At 46.9% G+C, this 11,478-nt stretch overlaps 1 protein-coding gene and 1 non-coding gene across 2 annotated transcripts; both read left to right on the forward strand.

Moving 5' to 3' along the window:
* Nucleotides 1-779: 779 nt before the first annotated feature.
* Nucleotides 780-2,792, forward strand: LOC104406004 (olfactory receptor 10A7-like). Its single transcript, XM_010014867.1, is given in 2 exon segments — nt 780-866; nt 1,821-2,792. Coding segments are annotated over 2 exon segments (1,059 nt in total).
* A 2,505-nt stretch (nt 2,793-5,297) lies between these two features.
* TRNAM-CAU lies at nt 5,298-5,369 on the forward strand. The gene has a single exon. It is a non-coding gene; the product is annotated as a tRNA-Met (tRNA).
* Nucleotides 5,370-11,478: the final 6,109 nt, after the last annotated feature.

Consider the following 11,478-nt stretch of genomic DNA (forward strand, 5'->3'; position numbering starts at 1 on the left):
GAAGCTTTTCTTGATCATTTGGGAAAATATTTCACTTGTAAAAATATGGATGTTTTAAAAAACCAAACCAAACAAAACAAAACAACTCCTCCCTGCTCTGAAATGGGTCTTCTTGTTAAAAAAGGGGAAAAAAAACCCAAATAAACAAAGTAGTTGCACAGTTTGGGAAAAGGAAGTTCTACCCATAACAGAACAACCAAGTTACAGTGTACTTCAGTAAACTGAACTTGCCCAAACCCATGGGTTCAGTGGATGGTGCTGAAGGAAGTGGCTGTTGCCATCGTAAGTCTGTTATTTGTCATCTTTCACAAACTGGGGTAGGTTACCATTGACAGAGTAAAAGCAAATGTGCCTGTCTTCAAGAAGGCCAAGAAGAAAGATTTGAGGAATGTCAGCCTCACCTCAGCCTCGAGTAAGAATTGGAGCAAATCCTTCTGGAAGCCATGTCCAGGCACACGAAGAGCAGGAAAGGATGTGTAACAAGCGCAGATTTACAAAAAATATGTCATGTCTGACCAATCTGATGCCTTTCTGTGATGAGATGACTGGCTCAGTGTGGATGTAGGCACAGTGGTGGATGTCATTTAATGAGTTCAGCAATTTCTGACATAGTAGCCTTGTAGCCATACTGGAAAGATATAAACTGGATGGTCTGGACCATCAAGGCTTTAATGGGCGGTGGTCAACAATCTGGGTCTAGCTGGCAGCTGGCTATAAGAGGCATTCTTCATGGGTTGGTATTAATGCTGTTTCTCATACTCAGTGACTGAGAAGATGTGATGAAGAATATCCTCATGAATTTGCAGATGACAGAAATGTGGGGATCGGGGAAGAATGTGGGATTCCTGGCGGGTGGCAAGCTGGATGTAAGCCAGCAGTGTGTCCCTGCTCTAGAGAGGAGTGACCATCTGTGTTAGCTAGAGCTAGCCAGCTGGTCAAAGGCACAGAGCACATTTGTCTCTGCTTGGCGCTTATGAGGCTGCCTATGGAGAAAGGTGTCCCATTTTGGAATCTCTTTATTCAAAAAAGAGATTGATAAAGAGAAGAGAGTCCAGAAGAGGTCCACTAAGATGATCAGAGATAGATGATCATAAATGATCATAGATTAGGATGGTAATGTATTGAATTGTTCTTTATAACAATTCAGACTTGCAACTTCACTTTACTGTGAAGGAAGATAGGAAGGTCAACCAATGCTGATAATCAAAGTGCAGGTCGGATAATCAAACTGCAAACTGTCAGGGAGGACCTTTCCCAGCTAATACTGCTTTCTGCAGCACATGTAGCTGCTCCTTTCTGTGCTAATGAATGGCAAACCCTTATAGTAACACCAATAAAGATAACTGGATTGAGAAATACAATCAAGGTATCGCATCTATACATACATGTGTGCAAAAACTGGGGAAAATGTGGGGTTTTTTTCCTAAAAACAGAAGAGAAAACATAATTGTATTTCAGTTCTCTAGGAAATTAATTCATATTTTTCACACAGAAAATAAAATAGGTGAATTGTTGATGAAAACATTCCAGTTGAACTGAAATATGAAGTAGACATGGCAACATTTTAGCTTAATTAAAAATGAAAACAGACAAACCATAGGGAAAATCCTAGCTTTTCTGTACTGAAATTCATTGGCTTTTCTTATTTTTTCATTTTTACCATGTGTTGGTTTTTTGTAGTATGCATCTCAAATTGTTATTTGCCCAATTATATTTGATAGTCCCACTTACTAAATAATAGAACCAGGTGCAGAGCAGCTAATTACTTTTTCTTCATCCCTATACTTTTCTTCTCATGTCTTCCTGGTTGACTTACACAGGCTGTGTTGTTTCTTTTTCACATGGAAGCTGTCGAAGCACTGGGGCTCAGAAACCAGACCTACTTCACTTTGCAGGGGTTCTCCCACCTTGCCGCTCTTCAGGTGTTTCTCTTTGAGGGAATTCTTCTGATGTTCCTAATCACAATGACAGGGAACTTTCTTATCATCATAGTTGCAACCACTGACCCTGCCTTGCACAACCACATGTATTATTTTCTCAAAAACCTGGCTTTACTTGAAATTTGCTTTACACTAGACGTAGTGCCCAAGATGCTTGTTGATTTGTTGTTTGAGAGAAAGGTCATCTCCTTTTCTGCCTGTGCCCTACAGCTTTATTTTGTCATCTTCTTCATCACTTCTAAGTGTTTCCTCTTGGGTGCTATGGCATATGACCGATATATGGCTATATGCCATCCGTTGTGCTACACCATAACAATGAGCAGGAGAATGTGTCTTCATATGGTCATAGCATGCTGGACTGCTGGTATTCCGCTTTCTGCAGGACTCACTGGGTGGCTATTTAGCTACCCTTTTTGTGACTCAAAGGAGATTGAACACTTATTTTGTGATATTGCTCCTGTTCTGGATCTTGTCTGTTCAGACACATACTTATTTGAGCTTCTTGTGTTCATTGCTACTGTTTTAATTATTTTGATTCGATTTATCTTGATAGCAGCCTCTTATGTCCAGATAATCCACACCATTCTCCAAATGTGATCTGTGGAAGGAAGGCGCAAAGCTTTTTTCACCTGTATTTCTCATGTGGTGGTGGTGACACTGTTCTACTGCACAACAGGCTTGATACATTTAAAGCCAAAGTCCAGTCTCTTGGCAAACAGCAGGAAACTGGTGGCTCTTTCTTACACATTAGTAACCCCTATGCTGAATCCAATGATCTACAGCTTACAAAACAAAGAAGTAAAGGAAGATATCTGGGAGAAGAGAGTTCTTCAGCAAGGTGCCTCTGCCTAGATAGTCTCACTGATTTTCTGAAAATTGTTCACACTTGAAAGGTTACAAATCAATGAATTAGTGCATTCCTCAGAGTAACGGGTTTGGGTATTTTAGATTTTGTTGCAAAATGCTGAGAAATGTACATGATCTGTATAATGAACAAATGAATATATTTAATATAACTGTTCAAAATATTACAAAGACTACAGAAATAAGCCATAAAATCTGTACTTTGACTTCAAAATGTTTAAGCCTTTTTCTCTTCTACACAATGGTTAGCTTTCAAGCATGCCTAAACCAAATCACTGTCATAAGAACATGTGACTCCAGCATACATAAACCTAACTTGTGACAGAATTCCAGCAAAGTCATAAAAAAAAGTTGTGCATATTTTCAGGACAAATATGCCAGCAGATTGCTGGCATACTGATATAGTTCATCCCATGGTAACCAGTTCCTCCCACCAGAAAGTGAAGAGTAAGGAGAGAGATTCAGTTGACTGGATATAGTAATGGGATTCAGTTCCAGATTAGGACAGCCAGTTGTAGGTATCTATACATAAATCAACACCTACACATTCATCAAAGTCAATGACAACCTAGTCATTACAATCAGCAGCATTTAAGGAGTGAGCAACCAACTTGCTCTGACTGCTTGAACGTAGATAACTAGCGCTGCTGGAAATGTCCTACATCATCTTATTTTGGTTCCAGGGCAAAAAGGCTTCAGCTTCCCATAAGTCTGTGTTATGTCTCCCAAGCCAAATGTAACAGATAACTCTGGAGACTGCAGGCAGCCAAGAATGTTTCAAGACACCTATATTGAAGCTTAGTCAAGGGACATGCACAGTGGTGTACCCAAAAGACCTCCAGCTGCCATACCAGAAGAGTGCCAGCAAACTAAATCCAAAGTCCATGGCCCTGTATCCATTATTTTCCTCGAGAGATGAGCGTGATACATCTCCAGCTGTGTGGGGGTGATTAGGGATCCCACCACAAGATGCCACAGAACCACAGAATGGTTGAGGTTGGAAGGGACCACTAGATGTCATTTTGTCCAATGCCCCAGCTAAAGCAAGGTCCCTAGAGCCATTTGCATAGGATCATGTCCATGTGGCTTTCAAATATCTCCATGGAGATCCCACAGGCTATCAGAAGTGAGTATTGCTCTTTGCAACTCTGCAAACCAATGCCAGGAAGAACAGCTCAAAACCATATCTGAGAGGTACAATTCCAGAACCATTTGTGATGGGAACATGGGTATGAAAGAAAACAATGTTTCAGGATGCAGCAGTGGAGTGATGAAACATGAGACACCTCCAGGAAGACTTGTCTTAAAAAAGACTCCTTGAGAAGGAAGATTTCCCTGGGCCATCAGGCTGTGCCATGGGAAAAAGCCACTCGCTACCAGTAGGAAGGCACTGCAGGGGGCTGAAGAGCTGCTGGTTGGTGGACTCTTGGGCTGGAAATGTGAGTACATACCCCTTTTCTGCATCCTTGTCTCTGTGCTGCCTGGACAGCGCGAGGAAAAGGAGGGGAAGGAGTGCTGGGAAAAGCCAATGACTGGGGGGAAAAAGAGACCTTAGGAGAACATAACTCATCTTTTGAGGTGACTGTATAGGTAAATAAGTATCAGGATGTGCTGAGTGGTGAGAACCATTTGGGGAGAAGTGAGTTTCAGGTGTGGAACTGGCAGGGGCTTTTGGAGAGGGAATGGATTGGAGAAGGGAGAATTTTCATGAAAAGATCAAAAATTGGGAAATTTTCTTACATTTTAAACGGGAAATATAGGTCCTTTCACGTTATCAGATGCTGTTTGTGTTGTGTGTCCATCTTCTGCCAGTCTTGAAAAGCAAAAATTGCATATACCTACTGTATGTTGACTGAAACCTAAGTTGCCAATCCAGCAAGTGGAGGAATGGAGAATGTAGGGAGTTTTCCACGGGAAAGAGGCAAGGCAAGCACTGCAGCTCCAGGGGAAAGGGCTGCAGAAGCAGGCAGATTTGCCCAGACACCACAGGTGAGGAGAGCATATGCACACAGCTGTTGAGACAGACCTTCTTTGGGTGGAAGGGACCTTAAAGCTCATCCAGTCCCAATCCCCTGCCTCAGGCAGGGACATCCTCCACTAGAGCAGGTTGCTCCAAGCCCGTGTCCAAGCTGGCCTTGAACACTGCCAGGGATGGGGCAGCCACAGCTTCTCTGGGCACCCTGAGCCAGCGCCTCAGCGCCCTCGCAGGGAAGAACTTCTGCCTAAGAGCTCATCTCAATCTCCCCTCTGGCAGTTTAAAGCCATTCGTCTTTGTCCTGTACCTGCAGGCCCCTGCAAAAGCGCCTCTCCAGCTTCCTTGTCGGCCCCTTTAGGTGCTGGGAGATGGGGCGCTCTTCAGCTTTCAGCATGACTATTACAGTCATTTCTCACGGGGGTGTGCCTGATGCTGGGGTGATGGTCCTCAGCCCCGCGGAACCCCCAGATGCAGCATTTCCAGGATAGGTGAGGATGTGTAAACACATGACCAGAGACAGCAGAGTGGCGCAGCGGGAGCGTGCTGGGCCCATAACCCAGAGGTCGATGGATCGAAACCATCCTCTGCTATATGTTTTTGTTCCCTACTTCCGCCCCACGCCCCGCGCGAAATCCCCCTCCGTGAGGAAAGCTCAGCAGGGCGGAAAAAACCTATGTGGGGGGCTGGTTAGCTCAGTAGGTTAGAGCGTGGTGCTAGTCTAAAGCTAATGATGGCAGGTTCAAACCCCGTACGTGCGAGATAGGAGTGAGTGTTTTGGGATTGTATTTTTTTTTTCTCCTTTTTGTTTTTCTCTTATTTTTTTTCTTTTCTCCTTCTCCCCGCCTCTTTTGTCTTGCCCAGCACCGGACAGAGCTAGTGCAGAGACTCGCAGGGGCCCTCGCCTGGGCTGCACAACCCTGTGCATCCAGGAGGCAGGCCAGAAAATAGGTAAAACCAAAACCAACATTGCTACTTTGCAAATGATGGTTTACAAACCATGGACCATCTGGGCTATGGGCCCAGGACAATTCCGATCCACCACTGTGCTGCACTTCTCCTGTGTTGCTTGCTCAGAAGCACCAGCAGGAACCCCTACCCACACCACACCATGTTCCTACCTTCACCCCTCAGCCCCAGGGGATGGTCCCTAGGAGAACTTCACCCTCTAGTCTCCCCACACACTTTCCCTAAAAAGGTTTTCATTTGTATTTGAGGACAAACTTTACTCCACGCCACAGCCAATGGCACCTGTTTAAACACTGAAGAATTGGCCTCAAGGGACTGCTTTTTCAAGACTTCCACAGGAGACACCTGGAGATGTCAATCGGAGAGTGCTGCTATCATCTTGGAAGTGGTCACTGAAATCTTTTTCTTTAAATCCATTGCTGAAACCTCTCTAATTAGCTGTACAACTCTAGAAGACTTGAACATGGTGGAAGAGATAGGACTCCTTAGGGCTTTCTTCATTGTAATGAACCCTTTGGTGCTCTGAGCCACAGAATTATTTGGCTAATTATAGAGGTCTCTCCAGGCTACCTCTTTGAGGTCTGACACCGTACAGCCTGCTTTGCTCCCGTCTCCCCAACCCTGTCATTTCTCACAGTGGCCACCTGGGACTTAAAGTCACTTTTCCTCAGCATCAGACTTTTCTATTGCTGTCTGCAGCTGTAGGTCACAGCTTCTTTGCACCAACTCCCTCCTGCTTTCCTTAGTGAACTGGCTACAAACAGGCATGGAAGGGTTTTTCTCAATTGCAAAAATCCCCAAATTAAAACATGACAACCAAAAAACATCCTTTCAAGGCCAGGTTGGATGGGGCTTGGAGCAACCTGGTCCAGTGGAAGGTGTCTCTGCCCATGGCAGGGGGTTGAAACTTTAAGGTCCCTTCAACCCAAACCAGTTTGATTCTGTGATTCTATGAAAAACATGTTTGCACAGGAAGTCAGCAATTGGTCAGTGTGCAGCACATGCACCTGACTGTGCACCCCAATAGACTCACAAATAGGATCAACAAAAATATACAAAATACAGCACCATCAGCACCATTGCCACTTGCTGCACTGGAGGGGAGAGCGAGGCTGCTGCTCACCGGAAGCTCAGTGCTTCTCCCACCAGCTGCCTCCAGGGAGAGAGTCCCCCCCTCACGCTTTGTCTTGATCTCTCCCTTCCCCCCCCCCCAATAAAATTTTATTATTAGGTCCAATGTATGCCACCAGCTGCAGACTCTGCTTGCAGTTCCTTGTGCTGCAAGCCCTTAGCAACACCAGAGAGATGCCCTGTTCAGGTGCTGCCAAATCCAGCAGCCTAACATGGCCAAGGCTGCCATGGCTCCATGTCCCCGCCTTCACCACAGTCCCTGATAAAGAGTCCCTCTCCAGCATCCTTGTAGGCCTCCTTCAGATACTGGAAGCTGCTCTGAGGTCTACACCCACCTTCTCTTCTCCAGGCTGAACAGCCCCAATGTTCTCAGCCTGTCTTCATACAGGAGCTGCTCCAGCCCCCCATCACCCTCGTGGCCTCCTCTGGACTTGATCCAACAGCTCCATGTCCTTCGTACATTGAGGACACCAGAATTGCATCCCATAATAAATCTTGTACAATCCCAAAATGCTGTTCCCTTGCATCTCATGCTGTGTCACTCACTCCTAGGCAGTCACCCCCTCAGTCCAAGAGGTGATCTGGAGAGCTGCCTCACTTTACCATTCTGATTGGTGCTACCTCTGGGCCCATGGAGAGCCCAGGGAGCAGCCGAGTCAGGGAATCCTTGGCACTGTGGAGGTTCCATGGGTTCCTTCACCTCTCATCATTCCTCTGCTCCTCTTCATTCATGGAGATAATTACAAAACTTAATGTTGTCTCATGGTGGGAGGCGGAGGGGCTCCGTGCATGCCAGCCCTCGGCGATGCTCCTGGGGGGAAGCCTGCCTGCATCCACCAGCCCCAAAGGATGCGCCCATGGAGGATGCCCAGTAAGAGCCACATCAGAGGCCCTTCCAACAGGAATAGTGTGCCTTCCCCAACGCACCACTTTTTCTGCAACAGGTCTGATACCTCTGTCTCCTGCCACTGCAGCAATCCTGGGAAGAAGCCATACAGGAAAGACCAGTGTTAGCCCCTGCCCGTTCCAGCCCTGGCCTCTCTTCCTCCTCTTCGTGCCAGCCCACATCCCGTCCTGTTCCAGAGTGCTCCCTGCAGCAAGCCCTCAGCACTAGCATCACTTTGGACCCTGGTAGCCCAGGACCCTGAGGCTGAGGTGCCATGGTGGACTGCTCCTGCCCCAGGGTGCTGCACCTAGCAAGGTCCCAGTTGCTGCACCTTACTGCAACTCCACAGGAGCATCTTCCAGTCTGCAGGAGCTGGAGTAAACAAAGATGAGGTTGTGAAAGGGGCCAGACATGGGGATATGGCTTTAAGAGGGGTTGCAGGGATGCAGTTGGAGCTCAGGCATGGGATGCAGCTCTGGGTTGTCAGGATGGACTGTTCTTGAGCATGACAGTGATCCTTGAATATCAACCTCCTTTCTCCGCCTCCTTTCTAGAGCCTTATCCCATGGGACTGTATCAAGCAGATCCCTAAAGAGGCCAAAGCCTACTCTCCTGAAGCTCAGCAGTCTAGGACTGCGATCTTGAGTTTTGCCCAGCTACCTCCCCTCAGAATCCTGAACTCCACCATCTCATGGTCACTGAAGCTAAGGCAGCATTTGGCCTTCACATCCCTAACAAGCCCTTCCTTGCTTATGAGTATGAGGTCCAGAAAAGCACCTCTCCTCACTAACTGCTGTATCACCTGAAAAAGGAAGCTGTAATTGATCCTCTCCAGGATCCTCCTGGATTCCTTATGCCCTCCTTTGTTGTACTACCAGCATATATCAGGGTGGTTAAACTCTCCCCATGAGGACCAGGGTCATGCTTCCAGTGAGAGTGCTTTCAGCTGTCTGTAGGCAGCTTCATCCACTTGTCCCCACAGCACCCCAGATCTGGGCCCACCAGCAAGTAGCACACTTCTCCTGACAAGTCAAGTCATGCCCTGCAGCAGGGATTCATCCACAACTACTGCTTGGTGCTTCTTCCTTGCATGGTTTGAGATGGTCAGCCCGGACAGCTCATTTGAAAGCACAACCACCTCCTCCTCAGCTTTGAGGACAGTGAATCTGTTCCACTGTTGCAAGCCTTCAGGTGGAGCAGGAGCCTCCCTCTCAGTGGCAGAACTCACCAGCTTCCAGCCCTTGCCTTCCATGTAGTTTCTACTTACGATCTGCTACAGACTCTGCCTGTCACCCCACTGCAGCTGAGGTCCAGGGATCTTGAAGTGCAGGGTTGGAGAAGATACTGTCTTTCTGGTGCTCCCTGACACTGCTTACCCTGCTGACTTCCTCCTGTAAGTGCTTGATGTAGTAATGCAACCCTCCAATACCACCACCACCACACACACCTCCAGCAGGGACGACCCTCTCTGCCAGACTCAGGGGGAGGCACCAGGCACTGCCAAGCACTTGTAGGGTTTCAACCACCATCCAAAACCACCTGGGCTGAAGCCTCTGCCTTGGCAGGGACAGCTGCTCCAATATCTGCTTAAGAACGCACCCTGTGCTCTGCCACCATCACACCTGAGAAGATTTAGGCTGTTCTGAAGCAAGATGAAGTCCCCTTCTTTGCACCCTTCTGTGTCAGTTATCTGCACTCTCAATTTAGCTGCAGCTCAGCCAACTTGCCATTCATCCTGTAGTCCACCCCTCCTGGCCCATCTCCTCAGTGAGGCTGCAGGGTCATGCCATACCATACTGAAAAGCTTCCTGAAGTCAAGGAAAGTTATTTCTACTGTTTTCACATCATCCACCAAGGCAGCTACTGCACCACAGAAAGCAGACATGTTGGGCACAGTGGAGAACCCCTTAGATCAAGGTGCTCCGAAGCAACACTAGCTCCCGTGTGCCTCACCTGCTGCAGATATAAGTGCACTGAGCACTTGCATTCAGCTAGGTAGTTGGGAAAGGAGACCGGGACAGCCTGCCCAGGAAAACTGGACATCAGGAAAGAAGCAGCAGGCTGTAGAGCTCAGGAGGATGTGGTGAAGGCTTGGAGACAGAGGTACACCATATGAGGTACCCCAAGCTGAAGAGGGATAAATAAAAGAAACACAGGTATGGAACTAGTTAAAGAGAGAAGGCAGTGAGCATTCAGGTAAAATCATGTTTGTTAGATACTTTTTATTCTCAAGAAGGTCAATATACTGCACTGAGGTTTCAGTCACATCTCAAGTCTGCTCACCCCTGTTCTAGGGACAAAAGCACCAATGATTGTTCTCAGAAAAATAAACCCAGCCCTTCAGCTGCTCTTTTTTCACCAGCAAATTCAACTTACAGCTTCCCAGTAGAGCTTTGCAGGGTTTTTTTGGGGGACTAGATACATTCTCTTACAAGATCAAAGCAGGAGATACCCATACCCTTAAAAAATTCTGATCTACGCAGATGGATGTATTGGGTTTACATGGCAAGGCTGTGATGCTGCAGGGGTGGCCCTGGCTGAGCAACTGAGGTGGCTCTCTTTACAAAAGTGGCACCTTTGTAAAAATGCGTTTAAGAAAGCACAAAATGCTGCTCAGAGTGAGGAAAAGAAATATGGAAGAAACAATCTTGCTAACACCAAGGTCAGAGAAGGAGGAGTGGCAGGACATGCTGCCAGCACTAGAGCAGATTTCCCTGCAGCCCATGGAAGACATCACAACGGGTGCCTGCCATGATGGGGCAGGTTGTTGCCTGTAGCCTGTGGAGAGAACCGCACTGTAGCAGATACTCAGAGGTGCCCCTGCCAGAGCAAGGAGGTATTCCTGGAAGGAACTGCAGTCCATGGAGAGCCCACAGAGGAGCAGTCCCTCCTGACTGCCATGTGCTGTGAACACACTGTCTTCCTTAAGTAGCAACAGCCTCAGGCCTAGTCAGAGACAGGGTGGGGAGGAAATAGACTAATCTACAAGGGGAATCCACAAAGTAGGATTATCTGAGCATCATTAATACTGTGCACAGAAATTTGTGCAAAACAGTATTGTACTCTCCAGCTTTTTCCTGTGGTCAGGAAGAAATTTTAGCACATGTTGAATCAGGTTCGTAAGATTTGCTTGAGTTTAGGTATCCCCCACAAAAAATGGGGGTGCTTTCTCCTAATTGGCAGAATGGATTTCAGTAGCAGCTCCTGAGCTAACCAAGGCCACAGCAGACACCTCCACTTGCCTGCGTACGCTCTGGAATGATGATCAGCAACATTTAAGCTCTAACAAATCCACTTAACCTGTTTTAGTTACTTGCATGTACCTTACATTGAGCAATGAAACTTTCTCTCCCTTATTCCTCATAATCTCCTCATTTAACCTGGCCCATTAGGCAAAGGGTTCTGTAATACTTTATAAATCAATAATCACATTAGCACCATTGCAATGTTGTGTGACTATGCTATGTGATAGGTCAAAGTGGTTTTCAGATTAAGGCGCTAAGCCCCAAGTAAGCATGCACATGAAGGAAACAGGGCAACCACCAGTACAAGAACACATCCCTACCAGTCAGGCTTCCAGTGCAAACTACCATCACTGCAGGGCTCAGTGATGCTAACATATGATCTGCCTCAGCACTATTCACCTCGTAATGCAGCCAATCAGACTTTCTACTGCTACAACAGCATCAACGTATAAAAATGGATTTTAGGGAAAG

This window comes from Nestor notabilis, unplaced genomic scaffold, assembly GCF_000696875.1.
Source record: "Nestor notabilis isolate BGI_N333 unplaced genomic scaffold, ASM69687v1 scaffold6290, whole genome shotgun sequence".
Taxonomy (NCBI): domain Eukaryota; kingdom Metazoa; phylum Chordata; class Aves; order Psittaciformes; family Psittacidae; genus Nestor; species Nestor notabilis.